This window comes from Symsagittifera roscoffensis, chromosome 5, assembly GCF_963678635.1.
Source record: "Symsagittifera roscoffensis chromosome 5, txSymRosc1.1, whole genome shotgun sequence".
Lineage (NCBI taxonomy): Eukaryota > Metazoa > Xenacoelomorpha > Acoela > Convolutidae > Symsagittifera > Symsagittifera roscoffensis.
In genome coordinates, this window is record NC_087066.1 from 19,152,178 (window position 1) to 19,179,995 (window position 27,818).

The 27,818-nt window shown below is 35.8% G+C and overlaps 2 protein-coding genes across 2 annotated transcripts in view; both read left to right on the forward strand.

Moving 5' to 3' along the window:
* On the forward strand, window positions 1–25,298 carry LOC134845613 (uncharacterized). Its single transcript, XM_063862599.1, has 22 exons — window positions 1–2,399; window positions 12,156–12,233; window positions 12,386–12,425; window positions 13,006–13,226; window positions 16,508–16,604; window positions 16,822–17,174; window positions 17,395–17,464; window positions 17,568–17,642; window positions 18,424–18,650; window positions 18,918–18,971; window positions 19,149–19,236; window positions 19,485–19,559; window positions 20,398–20,620; window positions 20,805–20,898; window positions 21,126–21,243; window positions 21,447–21,628; window positions 21,935–22,105; window positions 22,452–22,588; window positions 22,985–23,062; window positions 23,518–23,655; window positions 23,947–24,251; window positions 24,461–25,298. Exons 1-22 carry the CDS (start codon window positions 2,253–2,255, stop codon window positions 25,057–25,059), a joined length of 3,570 nt encoding a protein of 1,189 aa, XP_063718669.1. The 5' UTR covers window positions 1–2,252; the 3' UTR covers window positions 25,060–25,298.
* Window positions 1–27,818, forward strand: part of LOC134846052 (dolichyl-diphosphooligosaccharide--protein glycosyltransferase subunit STT3B-like) — a 382,597-nt gene that overhangs the window by 77,461 nt on the left and 277,318 nt on the right. The gene's annotated exons all lie outside the window — the stretch shown is intronic.

Here is a 27,818-nt window from a genome sequence, read left to right on the forward strand (position 1 = left end):
TATGTAGTGGTCTTTTATTTTAATGTTATGATAGCTTTTGTAATCAGATTTTCTTCTTTTAAAAAAGTGGAATTCTTCATAAAACAATATTTCCGACTCCTCAAAAGCCAAAAATTAATTAATTATTACCTTTTATTCCCTTTTGAGGTTTTATTCGCTTTCATCTTACAGAATTCTCTTGAAATCTTGAAGTATAAAAGTAGAATATTCTAGTTTATATGATGGAGCTAAGAAATGTACCAAAATTGTAATTTGCCAATTTTTTTAAGATTTTGCATCGAAAACCCTGGAAAAAGATTGCGTTAACTGAATGCAGTGAAAATTCTCTCTGGCTGATATTAGAAAAAAAAGATTGATTTGCGAGTTTCCGGCCCAGAGAACCAAGTTGGCATCGCCCATTTAGATAATACTGAAATTCGCCTCTGAGTAAATTTACACTATTTTCTACTCTGCTTGTTATAGTTTTCTTCACTCGAACTCTTCATTCAAAAAGTGAGGTCATAAATGAGGATCCTTTCTCTTATTTTTACTTTTTTAGGCAACTTTCATTGTCGATTATTGAACCCAGTTTTAAAATTTGACTGGTGTGAAGATTCGAATTATTTAGTTTCCTTATGTCTGTTTCATAATTTTCACCCTGAAGTCTGTCAAGCTTGTTTGAAGTTTGTAGCATAAGTTGATCACACTTAATCCAAAATATCCAAAAAAAAACTGAGCCACAGTCAAATTATTCAAATGAGATCTGTAGATCGATCCATTTATTGGGTTAAAAATTCCCCATCAGAATTCAACCCGATTACCTGAATTCTTTCAACTAGCGGCAATATTGCTTTTTGCGCCCAATCTATTAGCGGTATACAAACCACTCAGTGCATTGCAATGGGTAGTCCCGTAGACCTCCTATAGGTCTCTACTCTCTTTTCCTCTGGAATTTATCCCTTTATTTAACCGCTTTATCTTTTCCCCCCTTTTCCCGGCCGGCGATTTTCCAGTTGCTCCTCATACTTGTTCACGTGGACGACGATAGCCAACGAGGATATCGGGTTGAGCAGAGAAAAGTAAAACTAAAATTGAAAAAATAGGGATAATCAAATGACGCTATTATAATAAAATCGGAGGCAGAAAAATAGACTTATAACTTATTCATTGGTTATTGAATTCTTCAGGAATCATTTCTTTATCACTACGAGTGAAAAAGGAAATCAACTCACTGACCAAAAAGACAATCACAAAAGAAAAATCAAAATAACTCTGATTTTTTTTCCAAACCGTAAATTTGATATCCATTACCTGGTTTTCCCCGTTTTTAACCCGGTAATCTAAAATTGTTACCACTTTGGTCTAGTTTGATTAAATAGATCAAAGATATTTCAAACTATCAGTTTTTCATCAGACAGTTACGAGCCCTAAATTTTCGCATTACTTCCTTATTTTCTTCAAATTGCAGATTGACTAAATCTGTCTTCAACATTTGAATAGTTTCCAATCACTCTTCAGTCTAATTTGTTTGACATACTTTTGTTTTAAACAGTCCCTTCCAAACTCAACATATTAGGGCATTGGTGGAAATAAACAAACACCTTTCTTTAGATTCTTCCAAAAATTGGAGTTACTCTTCAATATTTACAATACGCTCCCAGAAAGTCCAGAAACTGCGACGTTTCTTTTCCTTAAACTTAAACTGCGACGTTTCTTTTCCTTAAACCAGAATTTTTCCAGTCAGTCCCATAACCTCATTTTTCACATTTACAGGTCTTATTTTTCCATAAAATCGTCAACCCAGACTTCAATTTTATAGCCGCAGGTTTGCAAGCGCCCACAGCTGAGCGTGGAAAACAAACCCAAAACAAAGCCCAGAAAAACAAAAACAAAATTTTACTGTCTTCTGAATAAATACTTCGTTTTCACAATAAACAACAAGCAGCGACCTTAAACGTCGCTTCAAGTATTTTTGCTCCCTTTTACGTGCCCGAGTTAACAGCCGAAAAACAAAATCCAATACAAGTCATGTTTGGCTACAAATGTTCAATTCAGTCGTTGTTATTGTTACTATCTCATAGTTAGTCTTTTTGGGAACCCATTTTTTCAGCTGTTATGTTCCATTTGTTATTTTTTTGATTCATACAACAAAGTGAAGCTGAACTTATACATCATCATCGCCAGGCATTCAATTCTGTCATTCTGTTATAAACTAACAAATTTCTTTTAAAAAAACTAGATCCAAAAAAAATCTGATAAAAGTAAACAGAAAAATGACAATTCGATTTATGAGTTTGAACTTTGTTGCGTTCGTCCTAATTGCATTTATCCGAAACAGTGAGAGCACATATGGCAAGGAGTCTAACGACGTGGAGCAGGAGGAGCTTTGTCAAGCGTTCTGCCAGTTGAAATGCATGAAGGTACCAAAATACTGAAACTTACAATTTGTAGAAAAAAAACACCTAGGAAACTGAGCAGAAAACTATCAGTTTTTTGCCAATTTGCTATTTAAAGTCAATGCTTAAGCCAAGCGCAAACATTACGAAGGTTCGCAACTTACTGTGGGTTTCAAAATTGTGGTTTATAATGTAAAATGAAAGATTTTTTTTAAAAAAAGAAACTCAAATTTTGTTACTGAACATAAACCTATCACTGTTTTATAATTGTGATATCTAATTTATACTTTCGGTGTTATATAATTGCCGGTTAAGTTTTTGCTTGGTTCTAAGTAATGAGAAAACTAATTCATGCATCCAGTTCACTGTTTTGTGATTTCCAGGGCTGGTTTTTTATGAACCCTGTTGACTTTTCAGTTGTATTTTTGTAATCTAATTTTTTCGATATCAAACTTTGTAGCTTTAACCTCTTATGGCCCCTAGTATAAAGATAACTTAGCAGGAGTGCCAGGGGTGGATCTAGGATTTTCTCGAGGGGGCGGATTTACGAAAAATTGTCGAAAGTTTTGACGACATTTTTTTTAGGTTGACCAAATTGATTTTAGGAGCTGTTGTAAAGTAGTAAAAAGATGCTGTTTTGGCCAAATGTTCTGCGCCGCAGGCAAATTTTTGAAAAAACAGGTCAAAAAAACTGTTTTTGGGCACTTTTTAAAAAATTTTGACAAAAAAAATGAGTTTTTTTTTGGCGCGCGCTCCCCCCCCCCTTCCCCTCAAAAATAGTATATATTGGCGCCAAAGGTGCCTTTAGAAAAAATTTTAGGGTCGGTCAGCCAAAAATGGATTTCTTAAAAAGTAACAAAGGGGGGACCCTGTGGGTCGGCAGGGGGTCGAATCCCTGAAGAAAAAGGGTCCGCTGAACATCTAAATAATCAGATGGGGAGTGGTCCTTACTTTTCCACAGAAAAACGGTCTGTAAACAAAACTATTCAGACCAAATTTTTTCATCAAAGATCAGCTTTCGGTTTTTTCTTGATACCAATCACTACAGAAAACACTTTAAAAGCCAGACTCAGTCTCATGCGAACTTGCTTTGAGGATTTTGAATTTGCTTAAAAATGCACCCATTTTCGCTCAAAATTTTTCCCCACTCTTTGAGAGAAGAAATACACTTAAGTTCATATTTTTGCTACAAATTTATTGACTGAAACTGGCATTTAAAGATAAAAAAAGCTAATTTTAATATGTCTTTTGATGGAAGGTAGAGTAGTGCCCCTTCCAACCTATTCCGTTATTTGTTTGTTCTCGTTTTTTGTTTTTCTTTCTGTAAGTGAGTGGATGAAACTTCTGCTGTCTGGTACTTTTTTTCTTTCTTTTTTTTAACTGCCTCAAAAAACGGCACGGCCACCTCAAGCGAGGTGGACAAAAAGTTTTGGCTGAAGCAAAGCTTTCGAATGCAAAAGAAACTGAACACTATCTGTTACTGTAAAAGCAGGTTCGGGTTTCTATTCAGACGATTTCAGAGAAAAACGAGGACAGCCGGTTGCTGTGCAAGTAGCCCAGAACATTTCGACAATATACAAAAAAAACTTTGTCTCAGGTTTTGTCTCAAAAAAATGCAAACAAAAAAAAATCTCAAACGCAAATTTTAGCGCAAGAGGGAAATTCCAAAACTAGTTTTAGTTTAAAAAAAGGAAGCCTAAATTACCCATTTTTGTATAAAGAACGTTACTCGAACGCTTTACTCAAAATTAAATTAAAATTCAAAGGATTCAAAGGTTTTTCTCAACACCGGGACAACTTTTTCATTTTTTGATAACCTAGATTATATTAAGTCTAAACAGGCTTCAATATGATATATCGCTCAACCCAATGTAATCATTATTTGTGGTACCTGAGTTTACAGAGATAACAAAAAACGACAAAAAACTAAAACACATCCTTATACAAAATTCCTCTACATTTTCCTTCCCAATGATCGTGATACGTTGAGGAGTAAAGCTAAGGAGCTTGCAGCTGTCCTTGCAATGCACTAAAACGAACCATCTGTCCTCTCCTTGGATGGAATCGAAGAAAAAGGCGAGCGGTGTTTTTTCTCGATGTCAGATACTTCAAATAAATTTGAGAGCAAAATTCAAAAAAATTTTGGTGACGAGAAACACTTTGTGCAACAAATCTAGTGGAGGGGTGCACTAATCGGAATATTACAAGAGCAGAACGTGTCCAAGAGCAGATTCAACTAATTAAACCAACCTCCAATCGGCACACTATCTACTCCCCGCTATTAGGTCGTTTCAGGGAGTTCTAGTTCTGTAAAACGTTTCTTATCGTGTCCAAAACGACTAAGGTTTGGCCGTTTAGCTTTTAGCGCCTAAAAGTAACAACGTCTAAACTTTCTTATTTCATCCAATGAAGTTTCTTATTGTACAAAAAAATTAGATATTTAATGTCGCGGGAAAAAATAGTTTGAGTTTCAGATACACATACGATATTTTTTGTATTGAAACAGATTTCATTTGTTCTGCCTTTGGACCAGATCTGATTTTGGACCATTCTTCTCTCAAACCAGCTACTAATGTTAGTAGTTTTAACTTAGAGTCCTCTGGAATAACATGAACTGTTTTCACAACATATAGTCTGCAGAGAAAAATTATGAAAAAATTTTGAGGGTGAAGTAGTAATGATTTCATAAAATAATTAAACACTCCTTAAAACACATTCATTTTGAATCATGGGGAACATATATACATCATTCGATTTCAAGTTGATTTGAATTCATTTTAATTTAACGCTCATCTGAGTTGACACACTCCAAATATTTGTTATTGTGAGAAGATTCAACATCATTTCAGAATATGACAGCTCTTTTTGTTTAAAATAAATTTTTGGGTCAGCGGCCTAGAACTTCAGATGCGCTATTTTTGACACCATTTTAATCCTGTGAAGTTGCTAGACATCGCTAAAACGCAAAAGGCCTGGTCGCAAATTAGTGCAATTTTTTAACCCATAAACCTATTTGGGGGCCAAAAAATTTATCGGCTCTGTTTTTATGCAAATTTGTGTTAAAGTCTGGAGCATTTTGGCAAAAAATGCCCCTAACATTGTTTGCAATAAATGAGCGGCCTGTGATTGAATTTTTTGCAATCAAATTAAATCAGTGCCTGGCTATTGTTTGAATGTCAATCTAAATTTATATTCTCCTAAATCACTTAAATTCTAACCTCCATGTGGAGCAGTTAACAAATCAGCACTAATTTTTCACGCAAATGTTCACAGTTTTCCATTTTTTTCTTCGTTTATTTGTCCAGTAAAACAATTCAACAACGCTCAGCATGGCTAATTGAATTTAAGAGCTAACAAAAAGACCAGAAAAAAATCTTTTTGGAACATTTGAAATAAAATTTTTTCATGAGGTGCTTTTTTGTTTTGTTTCAAAGAAAAAAAACGTTTATAAGAAAAAACATTAAAGATGTGAACTAACTCAAATTTTGAGGCAGGGCGTTTACCGTTTCACATCTTCACTGGGACAAGAAAGGAAAGACCGTTCAATTAGCATACGATTTTACTAAAATTATCTCATTATCATTCTGCAAAAAGTCAGTCATGCTTGTTTTGCATTAAACTCACATCAACGATCCCTTTTTTCACACTTTTATGAAAACAAACATGGGAGTAGTTTGCTGTTAACAGGTAGCATAAAGGTGTTAACGGGTACCCGTTTTTGTTTTCCCACTTCCCCCTAATTTATTCACACCTTCCCCTTGCAGCTTTGCATTCATAATCCCAAGTCTGCTTTAAATTCCCGCGGCATTCGGGTAAATGTTATAATAAAAATAATATTTCGGGGTCTGAAGAAGTGCTAACTGGTTAATGGGGATTATCTATGCATCTTTTCCTTTTTGGGCCGCTCCCGAGGACAAATTTAAATGTTTCCTGACTACATTGATCTCCTTTTCCTCAAAAAACAAGGTTAATAAGTGAAAAAGGGAGAAAAAACAAGTTTTTGTGCTTTTGAACTCTTTTACATAATAGAAATTACCAGAAAAATGTAAATTAATATGAGCGAAAAGGTGAACAACTTGCAAAGTTATATCAAATCATAATTATTTTATTGAGATTGCATTAAAAGGACCTGTAAATTATGAATCACCTTGTTGAAAATCACTTATTAAAAAATCTGATACCTGTTCAGAGGTGTATTTGACTCTACATTATTTGTAGGAACTATTTGGGAAAAATACCCTCCTCATGTCATTCAAAAAATTCCATCAACTAAGTATTGCAAGCCAAATTTTCTTACAGAAAAATATGAAATTAAACTTTTTCTACCGTCTTGGTTTTTCGCTGCAGTTCGTGGTTGCTTCACGAATAAATATATATTTCAATAAAAGGAGATTTAATTTTTCCAATGCCCAATATAATTTTCCAACCCACACGATGATGAGATTTGCAAATTAGCGGGTGCGGCATCTTGGGCTCTTTCTCTCTTTTTTGTCTCTCTCACTGTAAGCCCAATCAAGGAGCCCTTTCCATTCATTTTGAGTGATGCCTGGAAGTCATGAGGCGATGGACCGAACAATAAGCTGAAGATTAGAAAATTGATTAACTTTATTTTATTGCTTCCTCCGATCACGCCCGATATATGGGATAATCTAGCATCAACCCAGTCTCATAAATTAGCAGCTCCAGAAGCCCATATAACTGGAAATATCCTCTAAAAATCTGGTATATTCTACTTGATCACACGCGGCGAACCAGTTTAACCATTATCTAGATAAATAAGCTCCACCTCTTTTGGTGGTGTGTGTATGACGGTTGCAAGAAGATTTTATGAAAACTTGGACTATTTTGCTACCCTTGCTCACTTAAAATACAATGACCGGTTATGAATCGTTAACTACGGTCAGTTCAAGCCAGGTTATAATAACTAAACTTATTGTTGAAAGCGAACTGAAATTCAATAAACATCAAGAGCATCAAGAGCACTCTTCTTTTCTGATAAATTATTTAGCATCATTTCCAGCCTGCCTTTTTGAGGATGTCTTACTCAGTTTTGAGAATTGACAATAGTTCAAATATTCGCTGTAATAAGAATTCCCGGTTTATGAAAGCCAGATCGTTTTATCGAAAAAAAATCTAATTTTTTGAAAACTTCAATTAAAATTACTTTAGATCACTCGAACAGTTAAACTTTTTAGCTTTCTCTTAATCGTTGTAATAAAAGATGAGATTTTCTTGATTCACTTCCAAAAATAGTTTTTTTTATCATTGGAGCCGGCAGAGCTAAAGCAATTTTTCGCTCAATTTAAACTTCATCTTTTGCATAATCGAAATGAAAACAAGGATTTTTAGATACTCGGATCGGCTTCCGTCTTCCGTTAAGTCGCTTAGTTGATGTCTGTCTATTGTCTTGGTAGATTGTGACGTTATATGGAGAAACTAAAACTTCCAGCACCTGTGGATTTTATTCTAATCCGAGCTTAGAAAAGCTCAAATAATATCAGATTCATCTAGACTGTACTTTAAAACGTAGTTAGTTCAAGATTTTTTCTTGTTTAGGTATAGAAATTTTGCCAGACGATTAAATCCCCCCCCAAAAAAATAAATTTTAATGAGCAATTGGCTTTGAATTGTTTTTTTCTACAAAAGGTTGTATCAATGAAGTTTACAATGTTTGCCTTTGTCGTTCTCGGTTAAATTTTCTATATTAAAATAATTTTGATTTTTTGCCCGTTGTGTCATGCTTGTTATGGGCACAGAAAATCTCCTGGTTTAGAAGTTGGGTGCTTGCAAGTCCAAAGCAATCTATGTGAGTTTGCAATTTGAGAGTTTGCAGAATCATCAACTTTGGTTTCGACCTTGTGATCCTCAAAACTAGCGCAGATTGCGTTTTTTTTTCTAAAATCTTAAATGATGTGAAATACATGAAAAAGGAGAGTTTTGAATGATGGTTAGATTTTCGGAAAGTTTAAATGATTTCAGTGACGCCATGGTATCTAAGTGGTTTCAATCGACGCAAGTTCAAACCAATCTCTTATCTGACTGATACCCAGCATGTATTATTGTAGCCAATTCATTCAAGCACCTTGGTCCAACAACATAGGCATTGTTCTTCAGTTGTAAGACATGTAACTGCCTGCAGCAATCTTAATCACAACTTTTCTTCTTGCATTCTTGCCTTTTGGTAACTTTTTTCACGCATTGTTCACACTTGAATCACACTTTTTGAGGTTTATTCAACTCTGATGCCATAGAAACCATATTAAAATGTCAGTTTTGAAAATCTCAAAACAACAATGGAATCTTGCTAACTCGGGTTTAATTAGCGGCAAGTTAGCTGACCTGTGAACTCTTACAATACTTCACTTGACGTTAAAACAAAAGCAAAATATAGGCACACCTTTCATTAGTTAAATTTCCCTCGAGGTTAGAGAAATAAAGTTAAAACACGTGTATATAAACCACATGTTGGTAATGCAATGATTTTCGCTGTGAAAATTAAGTGTAATAAGTTATTACAAGCAATCAGTATTAAAACGCATTTTCATACAGGTGAAAAGAATGATGTGATTGATCACGTCGTTCGTTTACCGTGGCGTGTAATCAACTAAAAATATTATAAACAATCACAAACAGAAAGTCATTGGTAAGCTGTTCTCGGTCTGTTAATTTTAATTTTTAATTACTTCACGATCAAACACCAACCGTATAACCAGGGCGGATCTAGAATTTTCTCAAGGCGGGGGCGGTTTTTCAAAAAATTATTGAAAATTTTGTCGACCTTTGCTCTTCCAAATCACTATAATAATCTATTTTTTTCTACCAAATAGTTGAAAAATAAAACAGGCCGAAAACGACGTTTTTAAGCATTTTTTGTAAAGTTTCAGCCAAAAACGTGCTTTTTCCCGCCCTAAAATGGATGCCTTAAATTAGTCTTTATTTGACGGCTACGATTGTGGAATGATAAACTAATACTCGTTAATCATCAAAAAACGGTTTAAATTAAGTCAGAATGAACGAAGTGTGAAGGAACCGAGAACCGTTACCATGTTCGCTTCCTGTTAAATAGACTACTGATTCTTAATTCCACCGGGCGATGCTATCGGTCGATTGGGATTAAAGATTTGAAACAGTTTAGAGCTTCCAGGATTACTTCTAATTCCAAATATATTTGGCGACATCGTGTTCGGGATTTGGAACCAAAGAGATAATTTGGTAACTTCTCGAAGTCAGTCTGTTGTTTTTAAGAAAATATGGCTCTGAATTTCAGTTTGATCAAGATAAAAGTTCTTCTAACTATTTTTACGACTGATAGGCACTTTCGATATAAGCTGTTGTTAACATTTTATTGCTAGCTGGAAATAAAAATCTAAATTTATCTCAAAATATTTACATGATTTTCAATAAAAATCAAAACACTGGATTTCAAAAAACCTTCATGGCGTTTTAGCTCTTAAGAAAAAGTCTGCATCTCACAATGTACTTTTTTGTTCTCATTAATTTTTCATTTCTACTGGTACGTGGCTATTTTTAAGCTTTTTAAAAAATCGATATTAATGGCTTGAATAAAATTATCTTGCGTTTTAAATGTCAATAGCCTGTCCTGTGCCCAGTTATCATAAAATGAATCAGAGGGATTAAATCTGTTGAAAAATATTAACAGCAGTTCTAAGTCTGTTTCGGAAATGTAATCTCTTTTGGACCAGAGACTGTGCCGGACCTCGAGAGGGGTTATCATTTCACATCAATAATTTCAGCTGTGAGTGATAAAAGCTCAATAACACTTGAGGCGTGCTTGGGTGAATCGCTAATGCACTCAACAACTTCAGATTACCATGATATGAAAATGTAATTACTTTTATGTCACTTCACTGTTCACCTTTATCATAAAAATAAAAAGATTTTTTTTTCATTCAACTGGTTTGAAACACCGATGTGGCAAGATATCAGACTATCATTTATTTATTTTTTAATAGAATCGCTTGGTTCGTGTATTTTTCCTCGTGAATAATCACGAAAAAAAGTGGTTTTTTGACTATAAGTGGTTTGCCTTTGGGCTCCTAATTCGGCTCTGATTTGAAGTTCAAACAAAATTGACACAATAGCGAATTAAATTTACAGTAATTTTTGAAAGTAAAACTCTGCTGGATTTGGCCTGGAAGTTAATTAGTTTACAAAAAAGTCGCTAAGTCGCTCCTTCAATCGAATCAAAATAGACCGTTTGTTTTGATGAATCCAACTGGACATATTTGAAGGAAGGGCGTGGCACTTAACCAGCCAGAATATATGGAAGCAAACATCTTTTTCCCTCTTTTCCAGAGGCGGGGCTAAAAATATCTGGACCGGTTTCTCATAATAAATCCCTTTTTTTGTCTTATTTTTCCTTTTAGTCTTTTTGTAATGTTTAATTGTTGGCAAAAGAATCAGAAAAATAATCATAGCAGTGATATTAGAACATGCAATGGCTGAATAGAGTGTGCGGTTCTCAATGGAAGCAGTTGAGTTGAGGCAAAAAAAGAGGATCGGTTTTAGTTTAAAAGGAGCTTTCCCTAATGGAGAGATAACAAAATGTGCTTTTGACAGGTCACAAGTTAGCCACGGGCTGAATTCAATTTTACACAGAGGGATGAATTTGTCCTTTTCAGCTCTTTTACAATCTTCGGCCTCGCGATGAAGCTAAAATCCCGCAGGATTTCCTCAGTTTTTTCTTGTTCCGCGTCGTATTCCGATTTAATATATGTTATATTTAATTAGTCGAGACGCCTAGGTTTGAATAGATTCAGATTTCTTTTTTCACAAAAAATCAATATATCATTTAAAAAGACATGAATCGAGTTTTTCACACCAACAAGAAAAAATAAAAACTAGTAGTGGTTCTCATTTTTGCCTTCTTTGTTGCTGACGACTCTTTGAGATTTTCAAATTTTTTGTTAATAAAATTTGATGAACAACAATCACAAAAGTAATTCATTTCAAATTTATTCAATTGAATACTTGTGTACTCTCTATTCGTAAACAAGAAATCAATAAACGTTTAATCGCGTGGTTGTTTATTTTTTTAATACACCGTGTGTCATCTAATTCTCTACATGGCTCTCTGAAAGCTTTTTCAGCAATTTGAAAAATTTGGTCGGACAATCATTTAATCACACCTTTGATCATGCATGATTGTTCTTTTTTCACAATGCTTTGTATTTATTGTGAAACCCGGATGTAATGATTGCCACCAAAAAGTGATTCAATATCATAGCGGCTGTTAATTTAAAAAAAAAAACACGCAAAAATGAGAACGGAAAACAGGAAAGGTCAATTTATTCCATAACCGGGCCGATAGGGTAATTGAATCAATAATGCAAAACACAGTTAGATATTGTATTGCTATGAATGACCGGCGCTGAAATTATTTGCAATCTGTCTGGCGAGCGTAGCGTGCTGGGATTAATTGAGAAATATTTATACGCTCACTCCATGATTTCGTAAAATATGGAATTGGGTACTCATATTTACAAAATTGATTAAAATTTGCGACAAATTTGTCTCCATTGGAAGTGAGATTATGTTTGATTGCTATGAGAATACAAAAAAGCCCTTACTCAAAGTGAATTTTTTGCTATTGACTAATAATTTTGGTTATCGGAAAAAACTCCAGCAAGGGTTCGTCTGGTCAAACAAAAGAACTCAATTTTTCCTCACAATTTTTCTTTCCTCATAAATTAATGTAAAATGAGCAAGTTTGAACTAAATATAATTCGAGTTTCTGTTTAGTTTTGTTGTGTGTTTTAGGAGGACTACAGTCAAATTCAGTGTGTTCCAAGGTGTTATAGGCCAGGAGACACTTTTGGGAAGAGTGTCAGCCAATGTGTAAGTTTTAACACGAAAGTGAAAAGTGCCGATAAAAATGTTGACTACTTCTGCGAATTGATTTACAACTAACGACAAGATGTTTTCTTTAATTTTTTTTAAGAAAAGCATTTTATTGGGAGAATCAGAAGTTTAAATGGCAATCTGTTTAGATGGCGAAAGAATGCAAGCAGGAGTCATGCTCAGTTTATGGTGAGTCTCACAAAAAATCACTCAAAAAAGAATAATGTTGCAAGGAAAGGAAATTAAACTTAAAAAACAGAAAAAAAATGAATAACAAAAATGCTCAGAAAAAAAGTCATGAAAAAAACAGCATTTACTCTTATGGTGGTGAAACACAGGGGATGATTTAGAGAGGAAGAGAGACTCGATCTCCTGACTTCCCAAAGTTTTCTCCATTTGATACTATTTTACGACATCCATTTTTGGTCTGTCAACTCAGCAATTTCTCCAAACTGTCGTTAACGTCAATATAATCTCTAAGTTTGATGGAAGAGCGCGCGCCGAAGCGTTTTTTTTTAAACTACTCTTCGGAGCAAAAAAATTTGTCAAGATGGGCTCAGTGCTCAGCAAATCTGTTTTGGGAAAAAACTCGGAAAATTAATTTGGACAACATGAATAATGATCGACAAACTGTTTGATTTTTTTGAACATTTTAGATCCACCTTCTGGGTTAAGAATTTTTTCATTTTAATTTATCATTTAACAGCTTCGATATTATTTTTATGAAGTCAAGAAAATACCGTTGATGAATACCTTGTTCTTTTTTCAGCCTTCTCAGCCGACAGTGCCCCCTCTCCTTCCACGGTGGAAGTGAAAAAACTAGACCCCTCTCGTCCAGTAGGGGAGAAGATACTCCTAGTGTGGGACAGTAGCACCCCCTCTTCCTCGTCTTCTTCCTCGTCTGGAGGGGGTGGGAGTGGATTGCACCAGGTGGTGTATTCTGTCGAGTCTCGACAATGGGGCAGCTCAAAGTGGAACTTCGAGGCACTGGTTAGTAATTATAAGATCAAAATTTTTAGTCTTCAGAAAGAAGAGTCGCTTTACCTCTAAGTGGCTCTGTGACAACTCACACCATACAAATACGGAAACTCAAGAAGAATAAGCTAGCAAAGTTGGCAAGTATCAAACACTTGCTTCGCTCCGAGGCGCTGGTATTCGGTGCCAGTGGCACAATGCAAGTGACTTAGATAGTTCTCAGAGATTCATATTAGCCGATTTATTGCAAAATTTTTCATTCGTTGGGAGAGTGACTAAGACCAAGCTTAAAATATTAATTATGGCTTCAGTCTGGCTGATCATGACTGATTGACAAAAAACATCCGAATATTCCGAATGAAATTAAAAATATTCTTCTGTATTTTTACAAACTATCCTTGCCACAACTTTGACATGAATCACACACTGACAATCTATGAAAACATTGCTCTTCTTAGAAGATTTATTAAATGTCCTGTTATTTTTTATGAAGATAAACTTGATTCCGTTGAGCTTTCACACTTTTTCATCCCTTTCATCTCTTCCCTCGTAATCAATTGACCGTGCTGCTATCAATATTAGCAAATACCCACATTTTATGCCCAATTATAACCCAGTTGTTGTAAACTTCAAGAGTGTTCTTCAAAGTTATGACTTTTGAAAAGAAATTTAATCTGATTAAGTTCCAAAAAATCAACTAAGGGAATCCGTCGCTATGCGCTCTAGCTCTTTTTACAGCCTTTTTATCAGCTCCTCGATTAGAATTTCAGAGCGCGGTTCGAGTCCCAAAGGGACCCTTGTCAATTAAATTCTTTAGCAAAATTGTCTCCGTTTTATCAGTGATGCTCAAAACTCCATGACGCTTTAAAACCCTCCGTAGAGATATTCCTCAGCTCAAGCTCCGTCAAAAAAGACAAAAAATTGGGGCAAAAGTGTGATATTTTAATTCTCCCAGGATTGAAAAGCGATGCTTGAAAACTGAGAGCTCGAAAGGGCTGCTGGTTCCTTTCACAAACAAGTGATGCGTTCTAAATTGGGTTAAGTAAAGCCACCAGCAGCTTACCAATTGAACTGCTAACTTAATAATACCATTTAATTTAACTAGTTTTTGGGCTTTTTGTTGTGGTCTTCGGGGAGTCGACAACCCAATTGAAAAGTTCCTTTTAACTATCGGCTCTGGCTGATGGATTTGGAAAATTAGAATGTCAGCTTACAAAAGACCACCCGAAATTAACCAGGACGGATCGTTTTAATCTTAGGCGAACAAAATTTTGGTCAGCTATTGGAAACAATTAACAATATTTAAATTTACTCTAAATGAAAAAATTTTCGATTTGCCGGTTCTTGCTTTGGTAAAAATTTTCGAACATGAAACGAACTTAAGAATTTTTGACTTCAAAATAAATTTTTGAGAAAAAACGGAGTGGCGCCATTAAAATTGGTCGTTTTTTAAGCCTTCTCCTCAAACATAAAGGTGACCGGAGGTATAAATCAAGTCCTTTTTTAATTCCATTCAAGTCCTGCAGAGGTTTGTGAACAATGTCATTGTTAGGAAGAAGTGTCTTAAAATGGACTTAGACTATGCATCAGAATTATTCCCTTTGATGTCTCCTAAAAACTTAAAATACCGCTTTCAAAAACGTCCGCAAACTTCTATCAATAAAGGGGTTTTTTAACGTAGTCTGCTATTTTTAAATACAAGAGTGATATTAGTGCAAAAAGCTTTTTAGCATATAAATGCAAAACAAAACTCTTATAAAAGTGAAGATTTTACTTTTTGGTTCTAAACGGAAACTGAATGGGTTAAAATTGGTATTCGCCAAAAAAGAGGCTATTTAGTGCTAATTAGGATTTGAAAAAATTTTCCGAGTTTGAAAACAAGTATTTTTTCACTGTCATTTGGAGAAAAGAAAATGCTTGAGAAAGAATCAACGACCTCAGTGATTTTCGAGTATATTTGTTGCAATGCGCAAAATGAGTGTCAATCTTCAGCGCATGAGCTGCCACGGGTTGTTTGCTTTTAACTTCCAATGGATAAATCCTCCTCAAGGTATTTCAGCACACCTTAAAAAACGGCCCATTACGGTTATTTAACAGATATCTTCTTATGTTAGTCATTTTTTAATCTCATTTTCGAAAATCTCAACTAGACTCAAGACAGGAAATCGATCTTTTTAGGTTGAATTCCGCCCTTGGATATTTTCTATGTTGATTACTTTGCACTATAGGCGCTATTTTTTCACTGATATTTTCCGGATAGCTGGAAACGCCTGGAAAAGATAGGAGATAATTTGAGCCAAGTCTGACCTAGGAAGCAAGGCTAATGAATCTGGCCGTGATTGCATTCTTCAACAGGTGTATTGGACAGGTAATGAGAGGCAAAAATTGATGCCATTTTCCGGCCCCCGACTTAAGACAATTTAAGTAGCCAGGTCATAGCATCATTAAATAGCCATAAATATGCTCAAGTGCATAGAATCATAAATTTCCTTCCTTCCTATGAAATAAATTATAACCGACGAAACAGAACGAAAATATATGTCTATGCTGATGATTTTTACTATATTTTCAAGAGAAACACGAAAAATACAACAAGAAAAATGGTACAACATTGGGCTTCGTTGCTCAGAATTGAGATTCGATATTCAGGCATAAATCAATGCAAAGTTTTCTCATCACGCTAGGCTCATTAAACTATGTGGGACGATGTTTGTCTGGTCAGCTGAAGATTGCAAGACAATTTTGGCTTACAGACGCCAATGTTTGCTCAAATAAGTCAATAATTTTTTGAAAAGTGAACACTGAAGTTTTGCTCAGCAAATTTGTATACCAGCGTGTTTATTTTTTAATCATTTCTTTTCATATCCTTAAATCAACAATCAGCCGTTGCCATTGTTTTCTTTTCACCGGCTAGAAAAACAGAAACACTAGAACTTACCACGGGATGGTAACCAATGGTATGAAAATTTGTATTTTCTATTTTCATTCAAGATAGTGAGATGAATTACTGATGGGTCATTTGAGATATTCATGATATTATACGATGGTAGCTTTCACTATCAAAAAGACTACTATTGAAGTGATAATTATGAAAATCTAATCCCATATCCAAGGTGCTAATTTTATAAAAGTTGGAACCAAATAGGTGGAAAATATAATGCTGGAATACTTTTATTAACAAAAACTCCTTAAAAATAATTCGTATATGAAGTAGTTTTATTACACTGCGTCTTGAAGAGCTGATTTTGTTCCTATAAGGGTCAATGTTGGTGACGATTATGGTCAATTGTGTTTAGATTGATGACCAGTCAATGGAACTAAATTACGGGACGTGCAAGTTCTACCGAGTAGCTGCGGTCAACACACAGGGATCCAGGGGATACTCAAAAGCAGGTACGATCAAGTTGATCAAGCTGCTGTTGAATAGAATCGCTCAAGTGTAGATAACTTTCTGGTTTCCAAACTATGCCCATCATCTTTGGCTTTAAAAATTCGTGTTTACCAAATGAAAAATGTTAGATCACACATTAGTCTAGTAGTTTGAAACTGAGAACTCAAAATCATATCAAATAAAATCAAAACAGTTACTCCAACTTTTCTTCATGTTTAGTGACATTCGTACCGAGGCAGCCCACTCGCATTGATTTCGGTGCCCAACACTTCGACCAGGGCTGGATCCTCTCTGAAGTCACGTGGCAACTCGAAAGCAGAACCGAGACGCAAGCCTCTTCTTCATTCAACTCCTACTCATCAAACCACTACCAGAAACCCAGATCTGAAGCTCTACTTTCCTGGGGATCCAGAGCAGAGTATGTGTTATATGTTGAGAAGTCGGCATGTGATTCGTACCCGGGAAAAGTGGAGATGGTGCCTGGACTGTCTGGTGTGAAGACCAAGTCAAACAAGTTCCTGCTGAAATTAGAGGCACCCGAGGAGCGAGGATGTTATAAATACCACATTAAGGTAAGAATCGAACTGTTGTCAGGCATCTCCTAATATAGTGTTATCATGTAACTGGACAGGTATTAACTTATCCCAGATTTTTTTTCGGTTAGTGTTCGACATTAGAAATTTTGGCATTAAAAACTTCGGTCAATCATTCTTAACGGACGTTGAACTCAATTAATTTGAGTTCTCAATTGAGTAAATTGAATTCTCAATAATTTCTTTTTGTATGTTCCAGATAAGCTTGTTGTTGGAGTGCGGTGTACATGGAGATACAGGCAGTCAGATCTTGAAGGTCGACAGAGCCAGTGAGTCAATCATACTTTTAGCTTAATTTTTATGACTCATCAATTTATTACGTGACATTGAATAAGAAAGAACATGTAAATAGCAAAAATGTGCGTCTTTCAGGGCCCTGTGCGGCGAACAGCATCGTGAACAACCCTGACTGTCCTGATAGTGCAATGGGCTCCAACTTCCAATATCGTGAGTTTCTTTCGAATGTTTATAAATCAATCACCCGAGATCAATAAACAGAGAAACCAGCTCTAAGCTGTCACGTTTATGAAAGGTTTTAAGGTTTTACCTCCGTTTTTTTGCTTCTTTATATCTACCAGACCAGCGATAACAGTTTTCTTATAAAACTTCTGGTTAAAACTTTCTGTGATCTTTTATTTACTTAACTGCCCTTGAAATTAGTTTTCTCTATTTACGGAAAAACGCCAAAATATTTAAGCTTCTAACTGTTTTCGTCCACAATGAGTTCCTGATTATTTGGGCTATTCTGATCATTCTTGTAGCCAAAACTATGTCGTGTTTCCGGTTACCTTTAATGCCCATAAGGTTTTCCCTTCGCATTCGATACAATTTTCTTACCCGGTTGGTTATTTATAACCCAGGTCAAACATATATTGACAAAATGGTTATAAATTTCTAATTCACTATTCCGTGAGTTTTGAAAGACCTTTGAATTCGTAAAACAACATGAACTGAAAATATATTAAATTTGAATGATTGACAATTAATGAAAACAAGAACAGAATTTCCAACAGGGCTTCAGCTTTCTTGGAAACATTTAGAATCGTAAATCATTATACCAAAAGCATGAAATAAGTTTTTGCTGGTCTTTTTTTGGAAAAAAAATATGTTTTCTCATTTTCTCATTTTTCAGATACGTTTTTAAATAGCTTAACATTTAAAATACTAACCGAGATGGTAGTTGTCAGTGTCTTTGACTTATGCATTCCAAACTGTCATCATTTTTCAGCCTTCGACCAGAGTGAGAATTACGACCTCATCCTAGAGAGTTCAGCTACTGCCTTCTACTCCCCCTCGAAGCAGTTCGCCATTAGTCTCAGCTGGGTCTTCAGCAGTTACGCATCCAGTCCGAGTAGTATCCAAGTTGCCATCGAGTGGAGACGTCTCACAAACACGAACAAGCACTTTTACAACAGAAATAACGAGAGCAGTGATGCTAAGCAAATTGTAGTTTCTGTTAGTATTTCTTAAATTTTTTTTGGTTTTCAGTTTTTAAGCAAGCAATTTATCACAATTCTTTCTTTGCAATTGTTGTTTATGTTTCCAGTCAACTTTAAATAATCGATTATTTTTTCGGATCAAATTAATTTTTCGGGGGGGGGGGGGGGGGGGGGAGGAGGGAGGATGTTAACTTGGTCCATTTTTTTCTCTTAGAATTGCTGTTTGATCGGTCAAACTTTTCAAATGGAATCGATGAAAGATGTTGTTTTTTTTTTGTTTCAGGGTGCTGTAAAACATGTGCTATACGTTGAACCGGATTCAACATACAGTGTCAAAGTGAGTTAAAATTATCGAACGCATCATCAATCATCCTTCTGCCAATCCTTTATTCCGTTAATCTGACTATTATTCCAAAATGATAATGAAGCAGCAAAAAAGTTTTTGAACAATAAAATTTCGAAATTTTGAGTTTTACAGTTTGTAACGTGTTTTAAATGTTTATGTTTTGTTCAGATTTCTCAGGGTAACACAGTTCGATCCAACACCATCACCCACTCGGTGTACGTGTCCAGACAACTGGAAGAGGAGTATAGACTATCGCGTAAGTATTGCGAACACCCTTTCTGAGCTATACAAGTTATTTACACCATATGTACCTGCTATATTCTATTGAAAAAGAAAATGACGATGGTCTAGAAGGCAAATTAAACTTAATAATTTAAAAAGAAAGAAATTTAAGTGTGAAAAAAGCTCTCAGACACTTATTTTCGAATCTAATACACGTTTTATTAATCATTTGATAAGGTGTGATCAAATTAACTTTTCATCACGTTATTTCTTTGGTTTCAGTTCCGACTGAGGGTACAAGAGGAGGTACTAAACAGGGCGTGTCACATGTCAATGTAGAGTTGCTATCTCTAACCCGTAAGTCACGTGAATAAACTGAGACGCCAATTTGGTCACTTCGCTCAATTCATGCAGAGATTTATTTATAGCTTCACCCTTACCTACACAAATTTCACAATTTTTCTTCTCACAAAATCAGTAATAAGCAGAAAATTATTTCTATGAATCAGAAATGAGTAGGTAGTTTCGTATTTTTAGGTACCCAAGGTACTGAAGTGTAAATGTTTGAGTTTTGTTTGAAACATAGTAAGTTTATTCTAGTAAACGCTCAATTAAAATCGTATGCCAAATAACGCTCATTAGAACTTTAATTAATCGCTATTTAATTAGTATTTTTTGACTGAAAAACATTAACGTGTGCAAGGTCTTGATTTCTGAAAAGTCTGAAAACAATCTGAAATGAAGTTTAACCAAATCTTATACTAAAAGTAAAACTTAATCGTATTTCAAACATTTAAAAGACTAGCATTCAGTAACGTGCCGAGCGGGAGGAGGGGGCGGGAGCAGAAAATTTTTGACAAAACAGGGTCCTTATAGTATTATCGGAGAGATAAGAAAATCAAATTGGTCGATCTAAAAAAAGGTCTTGAAAATTTTCAATTTTTTTTTGAAAAACCGCCCCCCTTAAAAAATTTCTGCACAGGCCACTGCTAGCATTGGTAGCGAAATATTAAAATTACTAATTAGGTAAAAAGAAGATCGAGTTTGAAATGATTCATGCCTGTCCCCATTGATCGAAAACACTGGTGAAATGTTCGAATTTTTCTAGTTTCTTGCTCGTTATCAGATAAAATATGACAAAGCTTCCGGCCATTTTTCAAAATTTCAACCATGAAGAAAAAAAATGATTTTTTAGCCTCAATTCTCACACTCCTCATTGTCATGTCGACCTTCATGATCGTGCTCTTAATCGGACTGCTGTCGTTTGTGGTGAAGAGGAAGTTGATAAGACCTCGCAACAATGCCAGACACAGACTGATGCACTGTGCGGGGGGCACTCAAGGCATGCGAGGAGGGGTGGATCCGAACATGTACTACTGGTGGAATGAAGAACAGGCTGCACTCGCTGCTGCTCAAGCGTAAGATCAATCTTCTAGAAGCTTCTGATTTATTCTAAAGTAATTGTCTCTGAAATAATTGTCAAGAATTTAAAAAAAAACGCTTTACAATTAAAGTAAAAGTAAACAAAGGCGATCGAATATCATTCTGTCACATTCTTAAATTTGGTGAATTTAAAACAACGAAAAAGTTGTGAATGTTCAGTGGCGGTGGCATGTATGACTCATGGGAGGTGCAACTGGAAGACGTATATCTGTATGACGTCATACTACAAGGCTCATACGGAGCAGTCTACAAGGTTAGAAGAAAAGCAAAAAGCACTTTCAAAGTAATTAGTTATTGATTTAGACTAAATTTGTAAAGTATTTTTGGAGTTTTTTTTCGAAAAAAAAAAGATATTTTTCAAACCATGCAAATCAGCCACACATAATGAACGTGTTCAAAAAGCTTGGTGATAATGTGGCATCTTGAAGTTTCCAACTCAAAATCATCATTTTCTAATGCTTCAAACACATCTGGTTGCAGGGTGCGATTCCGGTGCAATCCAACATAGCCTTAACTGCCTCTCCAGGAGTGCCTGGATCCCCTAGTCACCCTCAGCCGGAGAAAACCATACTTCCATCTGTCATCAAAATGCTAGCAGGTACAAATCAAACAACGCGTGATGCGATATTCATAAAAACTATTCAAGCTTGGTGTGTTTCTAACAATTGTCGACCGCGAGATCTTCATTGAAATTCACAGTTAAAAATAGCTGTTCTATACCTTAAATGCTTATATTCTATTGAAAGGCAACATTTCATGCCAATTTAACTCTGTTTCAGTGTGAACATTCATGTGTTTCAGAGTCCGTGAGTGAAACAGACAAGTTGCACTTCCGCAAAGAGGTCGAGATCTTAAAGAGAGTTGGTTACCATGATAACCTGCTGAACTTGCTGGCCTGCACGACTTTGACTGCGCCTATGTGTATGGTGCTGGAAGATGGATGCCAGGGCGATTTATTGGGTTATCTGCGCATGTTTAAAATGGTAGGCTTGGTTTCTTATATCCACATATATTTTTCAAAAAGATAATATTAACGAGATTTTATTTTTAAAAAACCAATAATGGAAAGCATATTTTTTTCTTTTGAATGCTAAAAATCCTCAGCACTCCACTCAAACTGCGCTGAGAAAAAATTACATATCCAATAGTTTTCAAAGATAAGTTAGAACACCAAAAATAGTATTCTCTTACTCAGCTTCTTAGGAATGACTTTTTTTTATTTTATACCAAACAACTAGTCATTATCCTGATGAAACGACATCTCACTATGTTTTCCATCTTCACTTCAGGACTCAAATGAGAGCGAATACAGTCTGCAGAGTTCCCCCAACTACAGCACCCTGCGCACCCTCCCCCGCTCACAGGGTCTGTGGAGTAACAGAAGTAAGCAGCAGGATGACCTCGTGCCCCCCTCCAACTGCATGTTGGAGGCATTCGCCAAACAGATATGTCTCGCTATGGTGAGTTTCGTAGTTTTTTAGTTGACCAGAATTGTTTTACCCATTACGATTTTTTAAAAGTGAAGAAAAATTATAAATTCTCATTTTAAGAAAATCCAATGCAAATTTCCAAGTACAATAAATTGTATCGAATAAAAATTCATCAAAAGCTGCTCGGAGTCTAATAGTTCGGTGTTGCGCTATAATTTGTAATCCATGCTAATAGTTTGTGGTTTTATTGAGCTCGGGTAGAACTCTTGGTCGCGGAACTGAAAACCAATACTTCAAGTGATAATTTATCACAATTGCTACTAGTCTCGTGTTATAGTTTCAAGGAAATTGATTGAATATTATTTTTTAATTTTAGAGTCATCTGTCGTCGAAAGGTCTGTTCCACAGAGATCTGGCCTGTCGGAATATTCTCCTCACCCAAGACTACTCTGTCAAAGTGGGGGACTACTCTATGGTCAGATTCGCATACTCACACCCAGAGTACTTATCACGGTAAACACAGATTTATTATACTGCAGTGAACCATTCAGCTTATATTTGGGCAAACTAAATTCTCACAATAGTCTGTATTAGTACTTCGAAACCCGGTTGTGACAAACATCAGATCTCATTGACCACCCCCCCCCCCCCCCAAATGAAAAAAGGAGGCGATTCATCAGAAGGTATACATCAATCGCGTGTGCTGAACCATTGAAATAGTCTTTTCTACCGTTAGATATTATGCTCTAGTTAGCATGGGGCTAAATTACTAGATAAGAGGTCTCGCAGCCCAGCCGTTGATTAGTGCGAATAAACAACCCTTATTTTTAACTTTATCCTTAAATGTTCGGTCAGTTATGATCTCTGCGCCTGAAAAACGAGTTGACTTAACATGATTTCTGGTTTTAGAATCAGCGGGAAGATGCCGATCAAGTGGATGGCAATTGAGGTGCTACAGGACCAGACATTCACACCCAAGAGTGACGTGTAAGAACAATCTTCCTTGTCAATCTATTTTCAGACTTTTTGCGACTAATTTTATAAAGATTTGAGCATAGATTATTTCAATTAATCCAGACTCGCGCTTTTCTCAAATGTATTATTATTAGACCATTGCAATTCTTTTTTCAAGAAAAAATAAAAGTATTCAAGCATATTTTCCAAAAATACGCCACGGAAAACTCTTTTAACCAGTATTGGTTATGCGAACTGCAAATACTGAAACAACTTAAGTAACAACGATATCATTTCACAAAAAAAAATTTTGAGCGACTGATTTGAATTATTTGTCTGATATGTATTTTTTTTTCATCGTCTGATGGCGATTTTATATAACCCTTTTTTCAAACTCAATTTGGTTAAGAGATATTTTTTAAAAGTAAATGGGGACTCTCATGTGCTACTCGTCCAATTGATGGTTATTTGATCATCCCTTGTTCCAGATGGAGTTTCGGAGTGGTGTTGTATGAACTGTGCACTTTGGGCAGTGTGCCTTTCCCCAACATCCCCTCTGCAGACCTCCTTAAGACCCTCCTCACGGGATACAGGATGGACCAACCGAACACATGCTCAGACACTCTGTGAGTAACAAGTGTTTTCTATTATACAATAGTCTACAATAGTCATATGTATAACATACTGCAATAGTTCAAAGTAAGACCTCTATGAGATGGTTTCTCCTCTTTAGAAAAACATTTATTAGTTATAAACCCATTTTTTACAGAAACAACTTCAAAATTCAACTCTGTTTTTCTCTTAACTTTGGTATCAATAACTGAAAATCAACCTAAAATCGCATTGATTTCCATATTTTCAATGAAGCTTCGTTGAAGTGAGCACCGTTCAAATAATAATTAAAGATCTTTATCCAGGTACAACATGATGATCCGGTGCTGGCGTGAGAACCCGGAGGAGCGTCCCGACTTCCCTCAGCTACTGACCGCACTCACCGATCACTCGGAGGAGAATCCTCATTCGTCCCTCATTCAACTCAACAACGACGACAACAGCTCTTCGGGGGAGCAGCACCACACCGAGTGTCCCCCTCCCCCCGTGCCCCCGAAGAAGCCAAACAATGCACCTGTGGGTCAGACTGGTCCGAGTCAAAATGTGATGGGTAGCCAGAGAGGATCTGTTTCTGGTCAGCAAATGGGATTGGAATCGAACACTTTGTCAAGTAAGATTTTTGACCTTGTTAGTTTGGTTCTGGAAGCTTCTAAATTCTTAGATTTGCTATATAAACTTGGTTTTCTCAAAATGGGTTTATCGACTTGGAAAAGAAATGACCCATTTTTTGCAAACTGAAACTAATTTTCTTAATTTTAACTAAGATTTCATAAAAAGGTTCAAAGATTGCATCAAAAAATTAATTCGTCTGTGTTTTAGGCTCTGAAGCTGGATCCATGAAAAGAAAAATGTCATCTCCGAATGTAGTCCAACCGCAATTGACTCTGGCTGAGAACGACACGCCACGCAGAACCTCTGCAACCTTCCAAAACACTCCTAAACACAATATTCCACAATCCCAACCAAACAATCAGCTTGCAATGACGTCACTCAAGTCACCAACCAATGAGATTAGAGAAAACGAAGACCGAGATACGAGTGTGAAAAGTAACGAGTTCGGTCCATATAGACCCGAAAACAATTCGCTCAAAACATTCGCCGGGCGAAGTGGAAATAAACCAAGTCCTACACTTCCAAGAGCTAACGAGAGCGCACCGCGAAAAACTTCCTTAAATGGTAGTGAAGCATTGAGGAGTAACGGTAACAGTTCGTCACGTGGTGACTTGACTGCTCTTAGTTCATCGGGAACCGGTTCGAAACCAGCCAATGGCCTTCAGTCATTTGGTGGACGACAGACGCCGATAATGTTTGGCAATACAAGCAATAGTAACCAAAATACTTTAACGCATCCAGACAAAAAATCATCCGTGGCTTCATGTGTGTCTCATGCAGAGACCGCAACTTCAAAATTTATTTAATTTTTCAAAAATTTCAAATCGTAAATTGCTCCTTTATAATTAAATAGCATAGCTGAAGTATTGCAGTATTAGTATAATCAGGTCGCACAAGTAACATTGCGTGTGACTTTTTGGCTAGAAATCAGATTAAATAGTATTTTAAAGTTGCATTTAGCATTGATAATTTTGCTGCCTTGTTTTGTACATTTATTTTTTGCAATCTGTAGCAAAAATCTCGCTTAAAAAGCTCGAAATTAATTTTTAACAGATAAACAGTTTTGATTCCACCACACTCGATTTAATTGTCCCGACTTTAGAAGAAAGTGACGGATTATTTTTTCACCGTATCGTTTGTTTCTCGTAATTGTCACCGTACCGTAATTTCGACTTTTTATTAAACAATGTTTGACCAAATTTGACAGAGTTTGAAAAATATTGATGCATTCAGCTCAAAATTGAAAAGATACTTCACCTGTGACCCTTTTTGGTAAACCTATGTGGTTGTACGAATCACTACACTGCGTGAACTGCGAACAATTCAGTCTCAGAAACCTTTCCAAATTGAATTGAGAAATGCTAATTGATCCATCCAAACAGGGGCGGATCTAAGATATTCTTGAGGGGGGGAGGCGGACTTTCTAACATTTAAAAAAAGTTTTTCGACTTTTTTTGGGACGAACAAACTGATTTTCTGGTTTTGCCGTCGACCTTTTCTTCAGGTCTCACATACAGATTTATAGACTTAGAATTACTAAGATTCTATTTTGACTAAATTTTGTGCGCTCTTGCCAAATTTTTTTTTTAAAACAGGCAAAAAGGCGCCTTTTGATAAAAAAAAGTGGGTTTTATCTCTTCTTAATTACAGCGCACGCTCCTTCTCAAATTCAGTGCTTATTGAAACCGACTTTGCCTTTTGAAAATTTTTTGGAGCGGTCAGCCAAAAATTGATATTTTAAAGTAGTTTCAAAGTGGGATCCTTTAGGTGGTCAAGGGGTCGAATCAGAGATGGGGGGCACTAACATATTACACTAAGAGTTTGAACAATCGAACACAATATGGGACTGTCATCAGCATAAACTGAAAAGACCTTGTTATTGTGGAAAAAAGTTGTGGCTTTGAAAATGTCGAAGGCTGAAAATTTGATAATTCCTGGAACTGCCCTGCCAAAAACCGGAGATCAAATTTAATTTGCAAGTGGGGTTTTGAGCGCTACTCATGCAAGTGCTACTCAATAAAGTTTGTAGAAAAAAATTATAGCAATAGAAATTGTCTAGTTTTGAAACTTTGGCCATTTTTTGGAAGCTTTTATTTATCCATTATTTAGATTTTGACAAATTTTTGCAGTTCATCAAAAACGTCTATAGCTACAAAAAATGTCAAATTTTTGACTTTTTGAAGAGTTTTGAAGTTTTTGAGCTTTCTCAAGTACACATAACCATTTTAGGACAACGCGCTTTTTGAAAGATTATGCGCTAGGAATCTTCTTCGCATACCAGCTACGCCCTATTTTTTGAAGAAAGTGCAATATCGGAAAAAGCAAGGGTGCTGTTTTGTTATTATGTTAGTTTTTGGACTTTCACTCAATTTTATTGGAAACTACGGCTCCAAATCTTAGATTAAGAGCTCAACCGAACAATTAAGTTGTACGGAGTAACTTATGCCTGAGCAAATTCTCACAATTTTGTTTGAGAATTGGCTACAGACTTAGATAATATATAATCTAATGGCCTGTTTTTGGACTAAGTTCAACTTCCCAAAAATGACGGTGCCGATTCTGCAGATAGGAAGTCAGTCTAATGATTCAATCTAATGATCTCCTCTCCAAATTTTTTTACCGAATTTTTTATGGATCTGCAGTGGCCTTGGTAAATTTCCAATTTTCTACCCTTTGATACATTATGAAAAGTTCGGCATTATCTTTTGTATCTATAATTTTTTTGTATGCTATCAAATATAATTCGGTTTTTAAATCTAATCTGCAAGTCGGTGGTTCAGTTTGGACACATTGAATGTGTTATTTTTATTTGATGGTATTTTTGCGGAGAAGCAATGGCAGTGTAATAGTAGCCATAGCTGCCTTATTGGTAGCAAAGGTTGAAACATTTTCAGGCTATCGTGCGCTGTTGGTACTCCTAACTTCCAAGTCAAAGGTTCCTGCACTTAGCATAAATTTTTCACATCTTTTTTGTTTTTCTTTTACGCTTCGTGTTCGGCCTTGTAGAGCTAGGTTTTGCCGTTTCTCGCGCTTGTAATTCATAAATGCAGCTTCGTCTCTGTGTACAAAGCTTAGCTGAAGATGGCGCAATGTTATGCATGTAAAAAGTTAGGCCAGCAAAGAGAAAGAAAACTTTCATGCTTTTGATTCAATCTAAGCTCTCTTTTGTAGAATAGATTATACAGATTGTTAGTTAGAAAGGGGGCAGTACAACAGTGCCGAACAAGAAAATGCTGAACATTGCCGAAAGTTTTTTCTACATAGTGTTTTTACTCATACCAAATCACTGACATGTAAAATTATTCAAATGGACGGAAGTTGAAAAGACACAAATGACCATTATAATTGCTGTCGCTTGTTAAACAAACAAAAGTTTCCCAGTTCCCCCCCCCGCGGCGCCATAAAGTTTTCTGAACAAACAATTATTTCAGCAAACTGCCAGTTTTACTTTTCGTTTCGCTCCCAAAACAAAACAGTGTTCACGTAAAGTTGCCAAAAATTCACAAACAGAACTCAAAATTTTAAAAGGTTATCAATTTTTGGCACTGTTGAACACATTTTCACT

Excerpts from the sequence above, each read along its gene's own strand:
- LOC134845613 (XM_063862599.1), top strand. The coding sequence starts at position 2,253 with ATGACAATTCGATTTATGAGTTTGAACTTTGTTGCGTTCGTCCTAATT. Across the intron at positions 12,234-12,385 it reads GGAAGAGTGTCAGCCAATGT|ATGGCGAAAGAATGCAAGCA; the intron begins GTAAGTTTTAAC and ends CAATCTGTTTAG. Across the intron at positions 13,227-16,507 it reads AGTGGAACTTCGAGGCACTG|ATTGATGACCAGTCAATGGA; the intron begins GTTAGTAATTAT and ends AATTGTGTTTAG.